The sequence below is a fragment of the Scomber japonicus genome, chromosome 5, assembly GCF_027409825.1.
Source record: "Scomber japonicus isolate fScoJap1 chromosome 5, fScoJap1.pri, whole genome shotgun sequence".
In the NCBI taxonomy this organism is placed as follows: domain Eukaryota; kingdom Metazoa; phylum Chordata; class Actinopteri; order Scombriformes; family Scombridae; genus Scomber; species Scomber japonicus.
The window spans coordinates 24,592,091-24,614,101 of NC_070582.1; the positions used below are offsets into that span (position 1 = coordinate 24,592,091).

At 39.8% G+C, this 22,011-nt stretch overlaps 1 protein-coding gene across 1 annotated transcript in view; it reads left to right on the top strand.

The window, feature by feature from the left end:
* LOC128358824 (neural-cadherin-like) overlaps positions 1-22,011 on the top strand; it is a 93,383-nt gene that overhangs the window by 28,068 nt on the left and 43,304 nt on the right. Inside the window, exons 3-12 of the mRNA XM_053319218.1 lie at positions 3,059-3,284; positions 4,095-4,299; positions 5,474-5,585; positions 7,612-7,861; positions 10,674-10,816; positions 12,343-12,515; positions 14,557-14,725; positions 15,408-15,578; positions 16,541-16,713; positions 20,881-21,048. Coding sequence (XP_053175193.1) covers positions 3,059-3,284; positions 4,095-4,299; positions 5,474-5,585; positions 7,612-7,861; positions 10,674-10,816; positions 12,343-12,515; positions 14,557-14,725; positions 15,408-15,578; positions 16,541-16,713; positions 20,881-21,048 — 1,790 coding nt within the window. The remainder of the gene's footprint in view (positions 1-3,058; positions 3,285-4,094; positions 4,300-5,473; positions 5,586-7,611; positions 7,862-10,673; positions 10,817-12,342; positions 12,516-14,556; positions 14,726-15,407; positions 15,579-16,540; positions 16,714-20,880; positions 21,049-22,011) is intronic.

The following is a 22,011-nucleotide window of genomic DNA, read 5'->3' on the forward strand; positions in this document are numbered from 1 at the left end:
CTCTCTCTCTCTCTCTCTCTCTCTCTCTCTCTCTCTCTCTCTCTCTCTCTCTCTCTCTCCCTCTTTCTCTCTCCTTCTCTCCCTCTCTCCCTTTCTCTCTCTCCCTCTTTCTCTCTCTCTACCTGTCTCTCTCTCTATTTCTCTCTCTCTCTCTCTCTCTCTCTCTCTCTCTCTGTCTCTCTCTCTCTCTCACACACACACACACACATAATGGCACACACAGCCAGAGGCCTTCACACATTTGTTTATGCACTTACCATGCACTCTTGTCTATCTGTCTGCTTCTCTCTGTTTCATACACACACACACACAGCATCATGCAAGCACACTCACAGACTACCACAGTGGGCTGTTGGAAGTCTGCCAGAGTGGTAGACCCCCTGGTGGTTGAGGGGATAGAGTTTGTTGGCATGTCAGAGATGGGGGGATGTGCTAATCTTGCCAGTGTGGCTTTACAAAACACTACTGACTTCCTTCTGACTTGCATTATTCCATTGCACAGCTCCCTGATGCGAGTTAAACCACAATTACTACAAGATAGCCGTGGTCCATATGACCATGCAAAGAACCCCTGCTGTAAGCAGTAAGGTTTACCTTGTACAGCTATTACTACAAGTTTCTCTTCAAAGTTATCTAAACTATAATATGATGATTTCACATTTAACCCTCTTATTCTGTGCTTAACCATGAAGACCTCAAGAGAATGAGAATAGCTGGCCTTTTGATAAGCGAGGTCAGTCAGTCTGACCCCATTATCAGTTTTATGAGTGGCAGAAAGTATTGAGATCATTTACTTAAGTTCAAGTAGGAGTAATACAATTTAAAAAGGTTGACAGAATGAGAAAATAATCTCACCCTTAGTATTTATACTGGTGTTTCTGCTCACATCATAGAATGTTCATCAGCAGATGGAGTCATGGAAGTGTAGTTGTTTAGTAGTGGATGTTAAAATGATCATTTGTGTTCATTTGGACAATTGGCATTCCTTGACATTTGGGATCTCCATCTGCTGATATAATTGAAAGCTGCAGAAAGGCTACAAAATAGACCTTTTAGTGAGATTGATGATTTATGTAAAAAATTAAAACATTTTTTAAGGATAGCTTTACAATTTTCAATTTTTCAAGTCTGTCCTAAAACAACAGTCAGGTGCCCAAACTCACATTGAAATGTTTTGTTTTCCATCAAATCCACAGTCCTCCTTACATACTAAAATGTATTTAGAAGTTTATTTGAAGCTAATATGAGGCTTCAGCCATCCAAATTACTAAATTAAACTCAATATCTTTCAAAGTTACTGCATTTTTAGTGCCAAATTCCCTCTTTTTGTTACTATCTTTCCACTGCAGCTTAACAGGAAAACACTTTCTGTAGGGGAGTTTATTACTAAAAAGACTATAACTGTGAAAGATACCCACTTTATTTGATTAACTCACACAGCTGACGCCTCACATTATCTTAAACCTTTAAAAACATTTTCTCTTAAACAAGCACTGTGGATTTTTTCCCTCATCATTTACATACTAAGAGCATTTGGATTGGATCTTCTAATGGTCAGTATGAATAGAAGGAATGATTTCATTGTTCATTTGGGCACATGACTGTAGGCCTACTACAGGAAATAGATAAAGTGAAATAAGTCATTCAATAACTATGTAAGGTGTTTTTCTGCTTTTATTGGAGACCTAACAGTAGACAGATGACAAGGAATGAGGGGGCAGATATGGAAGATGAAATGCAATAAAGGCTGGATTCAACCCAGAGACATTGTTACTCCCAGTTGGCACCTTAAACCACTAGGCCAACAGGGCAACCCAGATGTGTACCTTTTTAATCTGCAATAAAAGTGAAATGTAGCCTCTGATAACAAAAGGTACAAATGTATTCAATCTCAACCTGAACTGGAGTTACAGTAACCTAGCAGTAGGCCGATCATGATCAAAGTCTATTTGCCACCGTTTCATGTACCTGTCACCTGATGCAAACTGGCAGAACGGTAGCAAGTTGAATAAATCATCCATGTTGCCATGTGTCACAGGTGCAAACAGTGACAGGGATTTAGTGCGCAGCAACTGTTCTCTAGTTCAAAGGTAGAGCAGGTGTCTAACAGTTAACCTCATTCTGTTCACATTTTGTATATTTTACAAATTTGTACCAGTGTATAATATAGATACAGAAAGATAACTGTAACAGAAGTGACTGTGTCAGAGGTCAGAGCCATTCACAGGCACAATTCAACCATTTCTGTCTCGTCTGAGAGTTTATGATTGGTTGGTTAAAGTATAATCCTTTTGCATTTGACCTCAGAAAACCTACATTTTCCCTGCAGGCTTTGTATAGTGAATAAAATGTATTATAGTTTATGAACCTAAGAGCATGCATTGTAAAATTAATAAAACATCAGCAGCCAGAGTCACTTTCTTACCCACACTCTATAGAAAATATGTTCTGTCAGTTTGAAAATGAAATTGTGTCTTTGTAACTTAGAATATTTGTCCAACAGGTAAAAATGATTTTCAAAGTTTCACTGGTTAGTCATTGTTTGCCTTTGAAACAAGCAAGCTACTCCAGACCAAGGCTGAAAGTTGCAGTTGAATATATAACATACTGCTTGAATACAAAAAAGGTATTAAACAGCAATTGTAATAAAGCTGCTTTGAATCTTTTAATCCACTGGGTGTTATATCGTGGTTGATTTCACTGTTAGAGCGATGATATGGTGAACTTTGAAACTTGAAGCTGTCAAGAGGGTTTAACATAAAATGTTGGAGTGTTGTCCAAGTCAATGCCTTTTCCTTGTGGTACAAAACAGAACATTTAAATTAAACTTACCAAGTGTGTCTTTGAGTAAGATTATTTAAACCCTTTGATAATGTCTTCAAATTGTATTTAAATGTTAAGTTGAGCATGAATTCTGTATGTATAGTAACTGAGCAGACCTAAAAACAGAATTTCTAAATGCCGTTTGAGTTATATTTCTGAGTTAGTATTCATGCCAGGGGTGTTGGATTGGTTTGGATCTGGTGCTAAAAAATAATGTCATTATATTTCTCTGAAGGCGGTGATGGCTGCTTTGCAGTGGACAAGAAGACAGGCCAGGTGATGACCACGGGGCTGGTGCTCCAGCGGGACAGAGAGTACCTGTTAAGTGTGGTAGCCCTAGACGGCCTGGGCACCCGCAGTGCTCCTGCCATGCTGTCTGTGGTGGCAGGAGCCAGAGCACCACAGTTCACCAATACGAGCTTTGCCATCTCCATACCAGAGAACACACCTGAAGGACAGCCGTGAGTACCACGTGTTAACATCCACTCTTACATGCATTCATAAGCAGGGATGAATTAGGGTTGATGCAGGAAAACAATGTAATAACCTTCCCACAGCTTTTATTCAAATGTAGTCTATTCTCATGTGGTTACACCAGACACTCTTTGTCAGATTCTTTAGTACTGGCTCAATATTTATAACTGTCTAATTGCTGCATAAAAGTATAATATAATGAAAGACAGTATTAAAATGCAATAATACTGCAGCAGGATTATGAAAGGAGAATGCCTCATATCTGTAAATGGCCATGAAAGCATACTGTTAGTCACTGATTCAGTATTACACACAGCACTGTCTAATAACCTACATTTGTAACAATTAAAACCACAAGGCACACAACAGTGTGTATCTCTCCAAAAACAAGCCTGTGCAGACCTGCACAAAGACACACTCATTTGAAGTGTCGATTTCTAAACGCTACCTGTTAAGACTTGTGCTGATGAATATTCATTTGGTCACACTAGCGTACTCAGGCATAAATTGACATATCATCATCGCACACCATTAGGGGAACACAAACTTGCTTAACCGTAAAAACAAACATTGATATCTGCATAATAGAATTACATTATTACACAGAACTGACAAGTACTGATTGAGCGTGTTTATAGCACGTACTCAATGGGCCATACAGTCATTGATTTCATTATAGCGCAGTGCTGATGCAGTTGAAGAGGATTTCGATTTTAATTCAACATGTGTGCCACTGAAATCGAATATTAAAGTTGGTGTTTCCTTCCTCTTTTGATCGCTTTTTCTTTGTTCTGTAGCTTCTTGGTGGTGTTTGCCATTTCCTTCCAAAAGCAGCCAATCAGCTACAGTCTACTGATCAATCCCAGTAGCCTTTTCAGCATACAGCAGGAGACAGGGGAGATCAGTCTGACCCGGACGCTAGATTATGAGAGTGACCAGCGGCGCTACCTGCTGATGGTGCGAGCCAGCGAGGAGCCCGGCAGCCTGAGCACTGCCACAGAGGTTAGTTTCATTATGGAGTAATGCAGACAGCAAACATGAGTCACATAAGAGTTCATACACTCAGGTCAACCGAGTCCAAAGCCAAGATCTGCTGCAATGTTTTATTATTGCATTTGTCACACAAGCATTTACACTTACTGTGCTGAAATAAACTAAAAGGAAAATTTGCTTTGTTGCCGAGATTTGCCGCGCTATGGGCTCCCACTGGGATTCTGCAAAGCTCTCAGACTGTCCAGTTTACACCTAAATGTTATGTGGCTCATATTGGCTGACAAGTCTGCATTAACAGCAATGATCTGATCTCAGCCCTGACCTATTGACCACAACACAAGGTGATAACCACAAAGGAGAAGTGGCTGAGTTTGTGGCTGTCTACATGAATAGCATGGCTGAATGGTTTTGAAATGTTAGTAGGTAGACGAGAGGCCCAAGTGATTTTTTTTTTTTTTTGTGATTTGTTTCACTCTTTTGTTTCTGTCTCTCAGTAAGTGCTTTTTGTCAAGTGTGTGATCTGGGAATGAACTGTGTAAAATATAGAACACACTCTGAGGCACTTGGCATGAGAACTCAAAACCCTAAAACTTCATTCACAAATGAATATTTCTAGATAAACTATTCATGGATTCGGTATCTTTTAAATAATGAATTCAAAGGTTTCGCCACCCAATTATCATGTCAGGCACTTACATACCAAAGATGTAGCAGGAAAATCCCCATCTGCTCAACTGCATGTTGTGGAGAAGGAGTATGGGAATGGGAAAACCTATCCCAGCTATTTCAGGACTATTACTCAGCTGTCACTTCACACTTTACACACAGTGGTGACAGGGAGCTTGTAGGGCGGAGGGCAGCTAAGGGCCTTTGTCGAAAAAACACACACAGTGAGAACATGTTCTTTCTCAGAACATTTCTATTTTTGACTCAGGAAAATCATGCAGTGGAAGATAAAGGATGTGTTGAACTGGCAACTTGAGAAACTATAAAATGCAATTTAGATTACGTTGTGGGTCAGAGTCCTGTTCAGAGAATTTCCTATGGTTGTCTCCTGGATTTGAGGGTTATTAAAGGGAGGCTAATTTTGTGTTCTTCTACTCTAATTTTGTCTCCTCTCCTTCTTCCTCTCCTCTTCTCTCCTCTCCTCCTCCTCTTATCCCCTCATTCTGGCACTAATCAGGTTCAGGTGTTGATAACGGATGAGAATGATTGTGTCCCGGAGTTTCTCCAATCCATCTACAGTGTGGATGGAGTCCCTGAGACTGTAACCACGGCAACATCCCTGCTGCAGGGTGAGACTCTTCTCACCCCATATTTCAAATCCATCTGTTTCTTTTTGAAGTGGAGAAAAAAACTATGCAAAAAGTCACTTTTTCTACAGGAAAACAGAAGATGTACTTTGTGAGAAAACCAAACCTGCAATTCACACCTTGAATCTTGAATCATTGTTTCAACTTAAAGGACCATAAGGCTTCCATTTTTGCATAATGAAAGAAACAATTAGATCTTTCAGATCTGTGATCACAATCTCAATTATAATCTACTAAACTAACTACGACAAAGACACCATATTATTCTGATTTATTATGTGCTGTATGAATAATGGCATGCCAATTTGTCTATTACTACATGAATCCACCTTATAATTGTTAATTATGAGGCTGAAGGTGTATGTATTGCCATTGCAATTGCTAAACTTGAGTTTAAATGTACAAATATAAACCAAAAGTGTAGAAATACAGTACACCTTTAAATTAGATGTAATCGCTTATTGCATAATGCACAACCTATGTTATAATATAATAACCTATGTTCCAAAGGATCGCCTTAGAAAACTACATCAACAAGATTTGAGAATGTTCCACAGTGCCACAATTTTACTCAATAATGAAAAGGGCCCAAAAAATCTTGACAGTTAAGAAAATGCACATTTAATGCAAAAAAATGCCCCTTACTTCAGAAGTATTCTTTTCACCTTGTTCACTGTCTAGTTCTTGTCAAATGCTCCTAAGCCTGTAGGACGTCGGTCCCCCATGGGCCACCATAGCTGATACGTGAGAATATCTGACTGTGCAATTGTTTCTAGTGCATTCTGGGTAAGAAAAATGGAGCAAATTTAATTTGAAAACATTCGTATAACATAGCCTGGAGTGGTGGAAACTGTTGGCACTGCAGAGTGAGCGGAAGGAGAAAATGGAGACCAATACAATCCAATGCTTCCACAAAAAATAAAACAACCAGTATGGTACTGTAGGAAGAACTCAGCAGTGGATGGATCAAAGGTAGAGGGAGTGAGAATAGGGAGTCCTCTGAAAGACTTGCCCATGGGGAAGATAGATCTTTATGCTACAAATAGACTGTAGCTGATACACAATGCAAAGAAACTTTATAGTTAAATACATTTCCTCCTGACAAAAGCCCAGAATGCCCCAACGATTCAAATATAACGATAACTCTGGAAAAAGGAGTTCATTTCTTAATCTGGTGGACTGCACATTTAACTAATGCAATGTCAAAGTTTTGAGGTACAGAGGGGGTGAAATCCCCATTACCCCATCACCCACTTCTTCTATAGACACAAATTGAACACTTCACAAAGAGGCTATCATTTCACCTTTACCCACTGAGTGACAGTGAAGTTAAAATTCACTCCTTAAATTCTTGAACATTTAATGAGTCAGTCACATTATGCAGACTATACAAAGACAAGTAATTGTCGGCCTTGAACTATATCACAAGACATTGAGATGGAAGGAGAAGGAGAATGAAGAATTGAGATGCACAGGCTGCTCATGCTGATACTTGACACAGAGGAAATAAACACATCAAAAGAATATGCAATATGCAAGTATTATGAGCTGGAGGGGCTGTGCATGAAACATTGAGTTTAAGTGAAATTCACCCAACTTAAATTAGCTTTGCAACCAAGGGTGTCAATATTTTTGACTGTAGTCTTATGAAAAAATCTCATCTCCCATTAGAAACAAATCTATTGTTTTTCTGTGTAATTACCTCGGAATAAACTGATTTAAAAAAAACTCTCAGAAAACACCAGTTCACTTCACAGTTTCTTTTTGCTGCTTTTTAAGCTCATTTTTCCAAATGATTGTGATACAGTAAGTCTTCAGGGAATAGTGCAGTTTATGTGCTAGTAATTGTAGCTGTCAGGGCTTATGATCTATTACATGTTTAGGAAGGCCATGAAGAGATAATGATCTACACAGATGTCAGCGTATTCATCAACCAATGCAATCCCATCAGCTTGTTTCGATTAACTGCTAATTGATGGTCCTTGTGTGATGTCTTCCCTCCTGTCAGTGCTGGCCACGGACTGTGACTCCGGGTTAAATGCTGAGCTCACCTATTACACCCTGAGCCCAGACTTCAGCATTTCACCCCATGGGACCATATTCCCTGCAGGCCGACTGGACTATGAGAGACCTAACCATCTGTATGAATTTGTGGTGATGGCAGTGGACAGCGGAGATGAGCCGCACTCTGGCACTGCCACGGTCCGTGTAAGGATGGCAAATGTCAACGATGAAGCCCCAGAGTTCTCCCAGCCTGTGTGAGCAAACAAAAATCTTCCAACCAAATGCCTCCCCATCTTTCCTCTAAATCCCCATTCCTTGATTTATTTATTTTATTTTAGCCCTTCTTATTTGCACTTCATCCTAAATCTTTCTCCCATTTATCTCACACCAGACACCATTGGTTTACCACCACATGTACTTTATAAATATTGCTTTCTTAACATAAAATAGTAGCCAAGATGTGACCTTTAAGAGAAAGTTGATATTAACGTACTTATTGATGATGATATCTACTTATCGAGGACTCAAATCGTAGCTTCTGAAAAATAATATATTGGAATATAAAGAGAGAGCCCAAGACACAGAGGAGCTATGAGTAGATCAATAAGCTATTACAAAAAGTATTCAGTGTGTGTCTGTGTGTGTCACTGTGATTGCTGCTTTAAATAACACAAAAACATGTATTTGTAAAGCACCTTTCACACATAAATCTAGATTCTGTTACTGTGGCTCAACACATAAAAGCTAAAATTTAAGTCTTAACCATGGACAGAGTTCAGCTGCAAAGATCAAAGTTAGTCACCAAGATGACAAGTTCAAATACCTACTGCTGGCACTGGTGCATCTCTGATCCACCAGCTGATCTCTTTTCATTGCAGTGCAGCTTTGCTCTTTGAGCAGACAAAGTAGTTGCATCACATATTTATGGGTCGTTACATCACACAGCAGACCTGCCTTCCTTCAGGCTATTCATCACTATAATATTTGATGCTGGGAGTCCTGCCATGAATATTGGCCAACTTGCATCAATGCTGCTGTAGTAAAACCACTACCACAAAGACAAACTCATTAGAGTTTATTTGGGGTGTTAATCACAGCCATCTGGCATCAAAACTATCTGTAACCACCAACACAGTTTGACATTGCTACTTTCTTAGATTTCAGGGATTCACTAAAGTAGGTCTTTTGTTGAATACTGCAGTAAAACTGAGAATTAACACATCAATCTCTTGGGTTTATTTTTTGGAATTCTCCAAAGGTATGCAGCAATCCGGTGTGTCGTAGACTACCTTTTTTTTGGCAAAAGTAGTGTAAGGGGATGGGCAGCAACTGTCACTACATTTATTCCCCCATACGAGTAAGCTGCTTGTCCTGTCAGTCATGTTTCAATGACCTTCACATAAAGACTGTTGTGGACCTCTGTTACATGCTTTTGTTGCATTGTCAGATGTCAGTCTCTGTGGTTGGCAACACACAGAGGCAAACAAACAGGTGGGCAGAAAGGTGGATATATAGACAGACAAACATAAAAGAAAGGAGAAAAACACTGAAACATGGTTGCAGGGCAAGCGAGCAGGGAATACCAAAACATACACAGAGAGTAGACAGGAGACAGCCAGTCAGATATGCAGATAAACAGAGAAGCCTGTTTGGCAGTGAGAAAAATACAGATGCCAGACCAGCAGACAGATATTTAGAAATGCAGGCATTTTGCCAGGTAGGGCATGTTGAGCACTTCGTCATACTGTGGCATACAGAGGTGTAGATAAGTGCTTTGTGCGTAAAGAGGACAGAGTGGCCAAAAAAGCACAAAGACACGTAGAGTAAGACAGCTGTGTGCTATGGGATTTATAAAATGAATCTTTGACTGAGACTAATTAAGATACTTTGACAAGCAATTGATCAGGCAAATTTTCCTGGCATGTCCTCTCAGTTCACATCTAAATGAGCTGTAGAGTGGCAACAAGTGATTGAAGTAAGGGATGGACAGTCAGAGAAAAAAAAGGGAACTGAGTATAGTCAGACATGCAGGCTGGCAGATAGATAGGCATACTGAGTACAACTTCACAGTCCAGTGAGATGTAGGGGGATGCTTCAGGAAGAAAAGCAGAGGGAGTGTATATGTCTCATCCTCACAGTGCTGCGGAGAGGTGGCCTCTGAGCCGGGTGACAGATTACAGGTCACTCATGTTGCCACGGAGACTGCCACGGCTGGCGGAGATGAATCACCCATCAGCGTTCTTCTGTAAACCATCAATCACCTCTGACTTCTCACCACAGACACCGACAAACCCACCCTCCCCACCCACTCCCTCCACCACCACACCCACCGCCACCATCCACACATACTTACACACACATATTAGAACAGGATACTGCACAAAATCTCACAGGGGATGAGTTCTGCTGACAAATCAACTCAAAGTCTGCGAGAACACCGCCCCCTCTTATATCCTGCTCCTCACTGTCTATCAGCCTCCCTCTCTCCTCCCGCTCCTCTCGTCTCTCTCACTCCCACATATCACTTTACCTGTCATGTCAGTGCCAGCCTTCTTTTTTGTCAACTGCTCTTCTCTCCATTTTGCCTTTGCTCTGTTTTCCATTTCTCTTCATCTTTGCATCCTCCAAGTCACGTAGTTCATCCCCTCCCCATTGTGCTTTGCACCACAGTGGTATATCAGTCTCTTGTGTCTCTCTGGGCATCTCACTGCCCAGCACCACAGAGCAAGCAAATCACTGTTGACATTTTAAAAAGCACTGGATCAAATGGCCCACTGTGGGCTGGGTATGTGGAGGCACCATTTGTTCGATGACTTCAACATCCCAGCAGACATTATCATTTGTCTCCGGTCTGGCCAGCTAAGAGGACAGGTTAAATCACAGTGACAAGGAAAAGCCACAACTATAAGTCTAATCAGCCTGCTGATGCCTTGGTCTGTGTAAATGATTCGTATCTCCTGTCTATGTGTGTTTCCATCATTGGCTTGTGACTTCTATGTGTGTGTGTGTGTGTGTGTGTGTGTGTATTCTCACTTTCTTTGCACTTGTTAAACTTCTTCTTTACAGATATCGAACGTTTGTTTCAGAGGATGCGGGCCCCAACACCCTCGTTGCCACAGTCCTGGCCAAAGACCCAGATGGTGATAGCATAATCTACTCGATAACAGCCGGCAATGAGGAGGGAAACTTCGTCATTGACAGCCAGAAAGGTGATACTTCTTAATTTTCCGGCCAGGCTTCACATTTGCTGCCCTCACTCTAATTGACAGGCTTTCTATCAAGTCACACATTCAATTTTCTCTAATACATTCCCGCTACAGTAGTATGCAATGAACGCCCTCTACTTTCAAAGTCAATGTGGAAAGATATTGAAAGTTGATATTAGAAGCCGTAATTTCAATATGAGTGCCGCTCTTTCTATTATTGGGGTCATAAATAAAGACAATGACATTATTTAGGAAATTTCCACAGATGGTTTTTCTTTTTGCAGGTGCTGAGAGGAATGTTTCCTGTGTTTCTGAGCTTTCTAGCATTAGTGACAGTACAGTTTATCTTTTTTATTTACCCTTTGATCCGAAACCAGTGGCAATCGCTGTGACATTTGTCACCCAACCCTTTCAATTCAATTTCACAACAACTGCTCTATCATAGCTCACAATCTTCAGGCTGCGCTCCACCAGCTCCCCTTTCCTTTGTGTCATCTTTTTATATTCCTTTCCACCCTTTCTGTGTATCCTCAGAGCAAGAAAATGCTAAGGCTGATATCCTTTGGGTGCAGGGAAAACCACTATACAGCTTCCCACTTACTGTACTGTATATACGGAGAGTGCTGGCTCATTGAATAGCTGCTACAGCTCATGTTGCATTTGTAAACAAGGATGACATTTAAGCTGGTAGAATTACTGTGTACATCCCACAGTTCACTTATTTTAATGTTGTGCTGCAGTGCTTTCAACGTCACACATTGTCATTAGGATCCACGACCCCGCTCTGTTCTGTGGGCAGCCGGAGTCGGAAGTAAATTGGGAGAGAGGAAAGTCAGGCACTTGCATCTGTGTGTATCAGCATGCTGTGTTGTCTTTAATCAAGAACAGTGAAAGAGATGAATAGAAACACAACAAGAGAATAAAAAAACTCCCCATGCTCTCACTTAAATGAGTTTCCCCCACATCACAGGCTGCCTGCTCGTCCTGCAACCTCTGATGTTTTTGTATTACTGTTAACGAGAAAGATGTTGACTCAGATGCTGCATCCTTTTATCCCACCTTTTATCTTGACTGTTACATGAGAGTAGACAAAGGGGGGGAGAGGAATAGCTAATAGGCATCTGCTGAGCCTGGTTAACTTCTAACCCGAGTCACTTACTACTTTATGTTTTTGCTCAAATGGCTGAGCTGGATGGGCATCTTTAGAGGAGGGCGTGCAGTTATTAGATTAGAAATGTGACAAAGTCACCACTGTGAAATTGGTTTTTGGATTTAGTCTGCATATCAGATTTTTACCTTTGTGTGGACTTCAGAGGTGAATTTCCGCCACTCTACCTCATTCCCAAATGTTAGGACAACAACATGCAGAAAGCACTTTCCGCTGTGTTTTTATTGATAGTGCATCCTTCACCATGGAAGGCCACAGTAGCCATAATGTCCTGCTTAATGACTAATGGAATGGTTACCTGCTGTGTTAGGTGGGACCATGTTTTATTATGTGTAGTTTAATGGGTCTGTGGTCTTTGTAGGGTTGATTCGTCTCCGCTCCACTCCCCTGCCCAAGCTTCAAGGCCTGGAGTACGTCTTGAATGTAACGGCCACAGATGACAATGCATCAGGCGGGCCACACCCCCTCTCCTCCACTGCCTGCGTCATAGTTGGGGTTGATGATGTCAACAACAACAAACCTGTATTTGAAGAGGTGAGGTTTTTTAATTTCTTTAATTTTATTTTAAAGAAAAACTCTTATTTAACATATTTTATAATTGTGTCCATTCTGACTATAGGTCTTGCTAATTTTGCAGGAGCCACATCTGCTTTATAGACTATAGAAATGTGACTGCAGTGAAACAGCTTATGTCAGGGCAAGCAGTGCAAGCCTGAACACAAAACCTGAAATTTGACATAAATCATTTCAAACATTTTGTCTCTGAATCAAAACAAAAGCTCAAATCCTCTGTTGTTTGCTACTACTTCTGTACACACACATGTTAAATTGATAGCAACCCACAGGCCCAAGATGTGTTCAGGCAGAAAGCAAAGTGAATTTTCGCCTTGCATCATTCTCTCGAATTTGACTGCAGGATCATTTGTGTTGTTTGTGTTGATTCGCCCCTAACATCCAATGACTGTATAGACAGGCTGCTCAGACTGATCTTAGAACTCATAAATTGGAATATTTTCAACTCACATAGACGCATCTTTACTTGAGTTTGCACCACCCTAGGTGATTTTGCACCTAATCGCTCCTACTCACACCTTTCCTTCAACTTTGCATGCAAACACCCTGCCTCTGAAATTCAGGCTAGTGTTTGGCTAGTTGGCAAATTGCCCTGGAAGAAGATCCCTATGCAGTTGGCTAATCCTGAGGACTACTTGCTGTGTTTACTTTCATTTCAAGTCAGTGTTTGAAATCATTCATGTGGAATTTCAATTTGGAAAGCTTTGCCTGGTTGCCCCAATATATGTTGTTTTTCTGAATTCACATTTTTCAAAAATCTACAGTGGCTGCTCCAAGTGCAAAGTTAGTGTGTCAGAGAAACCAAAAATATGAGAATTAGACCCAGTTTAAAGACATCTCTAATGAATGCTCAGTAAATCTAAAATCATTTTATTATTTGCTATTTGCTTAACAAACCTTCTCAAGTCATTTATTTTGGTTTTACAATATTGTTAAATCTCACTCTCATCTGCTTCATCCTCTCAGTTCACTTCAGTTACTCCTCTGTCTATCACTCTTTCCTCAATCTCTTCATCCCACTCTCTAGCTCTTTCTTATTTTTTGCCCTGACTTTCTCATTTCCCTGGCCTCCGTCTCTCTCTGCTCTGTTTTCCCATGAGTTCTGATTAGCCTGCACACCCACTCTATCTTTAGGCGCTCCATTGGGATTTCAATTAATTTATGATGAAAAAAAATTGCAATATCATCACAATATACTATACCTGTTTAATTAACTCTCTCCTTAATTAGGAATGACTTGAACTTCAGCAAAAGACATACTCACACAGAGCTGCAGCTTCTGAGGTCTTCCGGGTGGGCTGAAAGTCTTGGCAACTTGATGTGTTTAAATATCAAGTGACGCCTCAGAACCATCTGTGCTAGCACAACCTTATGCTTGATATTATGTGATTTTTATGAACAACTAACTAAAGGCTGCACTGTCTGTGCCGTCACATCCCATGAACCCTAACATTATTCTTCTTTCTATCGCTCTCACATCCTTTGATTCATCTCTCCCACCCTCTGTTTCACGTTCATACTCATCTGCTCCTCCTTGCCTAGTGTTTTTCCTTTTTTTCACGGCCATTCTGTTGAAAGAGTTGCTAGCATTTATATCTGATTACACAAAAGAAAGACTCCAGAGAGCAGCTCTTTATCTGGGGCATATGTTCATTAGGGGGAATGGATTGAATTCCTGGCTAAGACAGAGCAGTTCATTGCTGGCTCTTCAAAAGAAATCAGCTCAAGTGTTTTCAATTCCATAGATGCAGGCTATTGTAGCTATAACTTTTATATTGTGTTTCATGTACAGTACCACCCTGTGTGTGTGTGTGTATGTGTGTATGTGTGTGTGTATTGACCTTCGACGTAATGAGTTTATCTTCTTTGATCCTTTTATTCTCATTAATGTAGCACATTCTGACCAATTATTTTCATAAATGAGAATTTTTTCTTGTATTTGCGTTTCTCTCCTTCTTTGTCTCGCCACTGCTCTACTCACCTTCTTTTCTCTCCCTCGCAGTGCCAGCAATATCGTGAGCAGGCTTCAGTGCTGGAGAACCAGCCAACGGGGACTTTTGTGTTGCAAGTGCATGCTGTGGATGCAGATGAGGGAGCAAATGGAAAAGTCAAATATGGCTTAATGCACAGAGACAGTGCGATGCCTGCGTTCAGAATTCATCCAGACACAGGTACAGTGGTCTCAGTTTGTCTGGGCTAAATAGGTCTCAATTAGACAAAGTGCATAGAGTTTACTGCAGACAGACAGGGCATCATTTTAATGGTAATTGACATCTCTAAGGGTCATGCAGTTGTGTGTGATCAGAGAGGAGGCATGCAGACTGACAAGAAATTTTCCCATCATTTAAATTGCTGCTCTCAAGAATGTGAGTCAAATTCCAAAACCTATCTACTGACTGTCATTTCTTTTAATCTGGACAAGCTCAGTGTGACTCAGTGCAGTATATAAAAATGATTGTATATACATATAATGAGGGAAAGGCAAATAAAGAGACTGTGCTGAAGTCCTAACACGTGGATTCCACATGTTTTTCTGTCAGTCATTTTCTTTCACGCCTGTGTTCTGTCTTCTTCATCTCCAGATTTAATAACAAAGTCACTCCACTTGAAAGGAATGCTCCATTTACTCAGAATACATTTCTGTTTACGTATTTTTTTGATGTAAGGGTGGATGACTAGACATTAGATGGATAGATAGACAGATGAGTGGATAGGTTGATGGATGGTTGGTTGAGTGTATGCATAGATGTGTACATGGGTGAATTGCTGAATGGATGGAGGGATATATATGTATTCATGTGTGTATGTTTGGTGGAGTTGGGTAATGGGCTGATTATTGTTCTGTATTTACAGGAGCGATTGTGACAGCCCGGCGGTTCGACAGGGAGCGGCAGAGAGAGTATTCAATTACAGTAACGGCCACTGATTGGGCGGAGGAGCCCCTCATCGGCATCTGCCAGCTCACCATTCAAATACTGGACCAGAATGATAATAGCCCCAAGTTTGAGAATTTACGCTATGAGTGTAAGTGTCGGATAATACATGCTATATGCATGAGTGTGTCCTGTAGGCCTGTACTTTAATTTAGTAGTGAATTTAACTGAGCTTCTTTCAGAGTGGTGGTTCCCAACATTTTTAGCTTGTAACCCGTTAAAACAAAGGACCGCTTGTCACAGGTCATAGGTCTACCAGAGAAATGTTCTTCCTTTTAATATGAATCATTTTTAGAATCTTAAACACATACATTTATTCAGTAATTCAGTAATTCACAAGGAAAGAAAGCAAACAGTGCAGCCAAGTCTAAAAAGGACATCATTTTGCACAGCAGAAATATTTCACTTTGCTTTCCTGTTAATTTAGAAACCCATTCATTACTGCCGCATGAAGAAAACAACCATTAACTATTTCTGTTATAAAATAAGCAAAATTAGTGTTTTTCTCACAATTACAACTTGATTAAAACAGAATTATTAAGTCCTAATTAAGATATACTCCTTATACATTTTCCACACTACTAACCCATACTTGAGCATTATTGTATGTCATAATATCTCATTTTAACATATCTCAAGATTATTAAAAATTGTCTCAAAATGAAAAAAAAAAAAAAAATTGGATTTTTGAGGATCAATAAGAGACATGAGCTTCAATTTGTGACTCACAGTGGTCCCAACGTCCAGATTGGGCACTGCTGTTTTAAGACTGTGAATGCTGTGAATTGGCATCTAGATTGGATTCTATATTGAGAAAATATTACTACTAATCCTCCTCTGAAAAAAATGCATCTCTGTATGAAAAATGGAAAATGGTTATGAAAAAATACCTTCAGTCCCTCATGGTAATAACCTTAATTAGTTTTGCCTAATCACATCCATCCAATGTCCATAACATTCCAAAAGCTTTACCTTTACCAGCGTGTGTCTGAAACTTCATATATTTCTACTCTTGGATTAACAGTGAACATACATTATTTGTTTCCCCTGTAGACTTCCTGAGAGAAGACACTTTGGTCGGCACCAGTTTCCTGCGTGTGGCAGCTCACGATGACGACTTTGGCACGAATGCAGCTATCACTTACTCTATGTCCGTGGAGCAGCCTGAGTACCTGAGGGTGAACCCTGTCACTGGATGGGTCTATGTTAACCAGCCCATATCGCAGGTCAGTCAGCAGTTAGCAGCAGGCTCTTTGTCAGCAGCCAGTAAACACACACACACAGACACACAGGCATACACACACACAGACACACAGGCACACACACACACACACACTAACACAAACACACACACGCACACACACACACACACACACACACACACACACACACACACACACACACACACACACACACACACACACACACACACACACACAGCCTGCATCACATGGCGGCCTGTGGATCCATGTCAACAAAGTTAATGAATGAGCTACCTCAAAGTGCCTGTGTCTGCTACTTGGGTACATAGTCCCAGAGGTGCTGCATGTGCAAAGACCACACAGAAAGAAGAGGCAGACTAATTCAGGCTCAACAAATGATTAAAAATAGATCTTAAAAGTATGTGATTACTGTTGTTATATTTGATGAATACAGTTTAGTTTGATGCAAAAAATCATTTAAATATGCAGAAATATCCTAACCTAGTGATGGCGCTCATTAAAAGAGACCTGCTCCTTTTCAGTGTGTGGCACAAGGTTTTTTTTAAGAAGCTAATTATCAAAAACTAAAACTCTCTGTGTTCTTTTTAAATGTACTGGCTTTGATATATTGGATTCAGGACTTTTTAATTTTAATTTATAATCTGGGAGTTTGATAAGGAGACCGACGGCATGCCGCGGCTTAAGACGAATTGTGTATTTTGAGGCTATTAACTGTAACAATTTGGAAGCTGGAATATTATGCACGTGATTTGACTTGCAAAGCACAGTAACCTCAATGCTAACGGCCTCTCAAAAACTAAATGCTAAGCCATGTGCATGGGAAAGGTGAAGCAGAGTTAACCTTTGTGTCGTCCTCCCAGGTCAAATTGACCCCGTCTGTTTTGACTGTTCCTTCTTTCCTCCCTTCCTTACTTCCACCTATCCTTCCTTCCTTCCTTCCTTCCTTCCTTCCTTCCTTCCTTCCTTCCTTTCCTTGCTTTCCTTCCTCCCTTCCTTCTTTCCTCCCTCCCTCCTTCTCTCTTTCTTTCCACCCCCTACCTTCCTCCCTTCCTTCTTTCCTCTGTCCTTCTTTCATTCCTTCCTCCCTTCCTCTTTTCCTTTCTCCCTCCCTCTCTCCTTCCTTCTTTCTTCCCTCCCTCCTACCTTCCTTCCTGCCTTCTTTCCTTCATCCTTCCTTCATTCCCTTCCTCCCTTCCTTCACTCCTTCGGTCCTTCTTCCTTCCTTCATTCCCTTCCTCCCTTCCTTCACTCCTTCGGTCCTTCTTCCTTCCTCCCTCCCTCATTTCCTTCCTTCCTTCCTTCCTTCCTCCTTTCCTTCCTTCCTTCCTTCCTTCTTCCTCCCTTCCTTCTTTCTTCCTCCCTTCCATCGTTCCTTCTTCCTCCCTTCCTTCCTCCCTCCTTCTTTCCTTCTTCCTCCCTCCCTTCCTCCTTTCCTTCCTTGTTCTTCCCTTCCATCCTTGACTAGAGGATAACAGGAGGGTTAAAATAAATTAAACATTTCTTTTTAAAATATGAATTATTTTAGTTATATAAAAGGAGGATCAGCATGCTGTCTTTCAGTGGTTGACGTATGTCAACTAAGTGCATTACTGTGTCAGTGCTGGTGATGTACAGTTTCATTACATTTTTCATAGGTGTGTGCAACTTTCTTGTTGACAGTGGTCTATCATCTCTGTAATTCTTGCTTTCCTCTTTCATTTATTCATTGTAAGAGCTGTTCAGCAGCACTATTGAGCTGTGTTTTATTTAACATGCTGTACTTTTTAGCCCACTGGTGTTAGAAATCTCAGGCAATTTTGCCACTGACTTCATGCAATCATGACATTGTTAAGCCCAAAACCTCACTGAACAAAGCTGTTGCATATTTCAGAAAGGTTTAAGGAAACAATGTGAGTCAATCCAACAAGCTTTATGCTTTAACTAACGTTATAAATGCACTTCATTAAATGTTAAACATCTCAGGTATGGTCTGAGACATGGTTCCATTTTGCTTTTTCCATCACAGTTTCTGATTGCAATGCACAAGTTTTAAGGCCACATTTTCACACCACACTTCACATTTCCTGTTTCACTTGCAGCATTTTAGTAGAAAATAAATGACAGTGCTTGTTCTTTTGCCCTAAGACAGTACAGCTAGAGCCAAATTCATGCAATGTCAACACACGGTACAGTAGAGATCACACATCTCACACAGAATTAAGTGAAGATAAAAAAAGATTTAAAAAAAGGTTGCTGTGACCATATCCAGAATATTTTATGGATATTTTCTGGGTCAGATCTGACACTTTTACTGCAAATTTCATTTCAAACCTCAGTTGTTAGCAGAGAGTCAGAAGTCAGTCATTCAGTCATTGTTAAAGCAGCAGCTGCTGGGTCCACACTGGACATCGCTGATTGCAATCTCTGTTCTCTGGTTTCAAGCTTTGGAAAAGAGTTGTACTTGTTCACAAATACTAATTGGATTGTCCCAGAATAGGAAATGTAATTTTGAAGTTAAGCGAGATTTCTTTTTATCTGGCTAGTGCTGCAGCACAATAATAGAGTTGCTAGGCAGTGATTTATACAGATAGAATAATGCAGCTGATGGGTGAACATGTTACATCTTAACAATTGAATTCTGAGCAATTTTTCATTAACAAAGTGGCGCAACTATGAATTGTATTATCTGTGTTTTGACTGTGAGCAGATAGAATAAAATAAAGTAACCCTGTGTGGGCAAAGAAGGGCCTTTTAGTGGGTTTTTTTAGAGGATTGTATTCCTCACTCTGGTGTGAGTGCAATGTTGATGTTACACAACGTCTAATTTAGATAAAAAGAATCAAACACACTAATGACCTCTTATGGAAATTTCCAGCTTTCCCTTTTAGTGTCCACTTTAATTAAATGCACTTTCCCAGTCAAATTTACCCCCTTATTTCTGAGCGGTTCAATTATAGCACAATAACAAAGGTAGAGGAGCTTTTGTGCAGTCTTGAGTTATAGCTTAATACATTTTTGTAAAGCTCATATTGCAGCCTCTGTTGTTCTTAATCTAATTAAATGATTTCCTCAGTGGAGTTCATAAAGGTTTAAGGTGCAGACAGAAACATAAAGTCATTACTACAATTATCTGATCATGAGCTGATCACTCAAATGCAAGCGTCAAATACACACCTGTTCTAATAACACAGAGGTCTATTTAAAACCCGGCTCCATACATCTACAACAGTGACTGCTGCTGCTTTCTGCTTTTCACTGGCTGGTTTCCAACAGCCCACTGCCACAGTGTAAGCTGAAAACGGCTCAAATTATACTCTAATTATGCTGAGATGATTTATGGGCTATTAGTTAATTTTGTTAGTATTTCTATGGTACATCAGGCATTTTACTATACAGTATCTTTTACACTTCCTGGGTGTTATTGTATGAGATGATTGTGTGTTTTGGCAGGAAAGCTACTTTACTTTTTTGTAGTGTAATTAGTGATCAGTACATTTGACATTTTTTATACCAGTGCCAATTCAAATTAAAACATGTGTTTTTCTACAAAACTTTTTTTCCAGCAGCAAAATGCTCCAAACTTCTAAGTGTATCACTGTTTAATGATGTCTTAACTCACAAAACTGTACAAGTATCTCTAAACAAATACTCAAAATTCTAAATAAATAACAAAATTTAATATTTAGGTCAGGACGTATCTGATCAAATACTAAGTAACCAAAGCTTGATAGACACAAATTGGCCAGTAATCAAAAAGTATTGATGTTCATCAAACCATCCTAATTATAGGGCTGCAATAGTGATGATTTTCAATATTTTTTTGAGTAGTTGATGAGTAGTTGAGAGTTGTAGTTTAATCTTTTGGTCTATAAAACATTGGAAAATAGTGAAAATGGCAAATTCCTGAGTCTTTTTTTGTCTGACCAGATGTCCTAAATGCAAAAATATTTCGTCCTATACAATACAATACATTACAATACAACAATTTCATATAATTTAGGTAAGGCAAGCAAAAGTAACATCCTATTTAAGAAGCTGGAACCATGAAATGTTTGCCTTTTTTGCTTTGAAACTCATTTTAAATGATTATTTGATCATCAAAATAGTCACCAACTAACTAATGAATTAAATAATCATTTCAGGTCTAAATACCATCATGATAATTTTCTGACTGAACTGTTGTGTCCACAGAGGAGCTATATTACAAGGGACATCATAGCAACCGATGGAGGGAACCGGAGCACTTCTGTGGAGCTGGCAGTCACCATCACCGATGTGAAAAACCAGCCTCCACAGTGGGAAGAGGACAGCTACAGTGTGGTCATCCCTGAGAACACTGCCAGGGACACACCTATAGTGGTACTGTGTGTGTGTGTGGGTGTGTGTGTGTAACTTTGATTGCAGGCATATTATTTATATTAGGACATGTTGTTAAGCTGGTTTCTTCAAGTCTTTCCATTTTGGGTTTCTATAATTGAATCAGCTGAATGTTTGTTTGCTTACTCCCCTGGATTAGTGTACAATCTGTACGTTACTGAAACACAGTGTTCTATTTGTGCTCAAAATACACCTTTGAAAGCTTGTCAGTATGCTGAAAAAAACTGTAAATGTGTTTTAGTTTGACGCCATGGGTTAAAGCTGACATTGGATTGCATGTGCCAAGCAAGTTTCATGGCTCCAGGCTAATTAAATCCATTCAAAATGTATCTGATGTGAAATGTCTTTGATGTGAAAAATGTCTGTCAATCTGGACATCACAAAAATCCCTTTTTTTCTCCAAGGTCCTCACAAGGGGATCCACTTAGAGATAAAAGGTTGTTTCAGAGCCCAGACAAGCTTGACTCTTTTCCTACTCTATTTCTTATTCACATAATCAATCATCACAATAATTGTAATCAATATTTTGACTTTTAGACTACATGGAATTAATGCAGAGCAGACTGGTCCACTTCTAATGTAACCCCTGTCACATGTTAACACGCTGTCTGACCAATGTCAAAGAGAATCTTTGTTAAAGATATAGTTTGACAATTTGGGAAATACACATATTTGCTTTCTGTCTTTCTTGTAAAAGATCAGATGAGTTTAACAAAAAAGTTTTTCTGTGGGATTACTTTTGTTGATATGTAGGTTATATCTGGCATTACACATGGTGGATGTACATTTATATCCACATATGAATGTGTATACTAGTGTAAATGTATATTACTATGTAGGTTTATACATGTGAGATTAGGTACACACATTTACATACATATACATACATATATACATACCATATACCTATATCATATGCCTATATACGTATTATATACCTCTAGA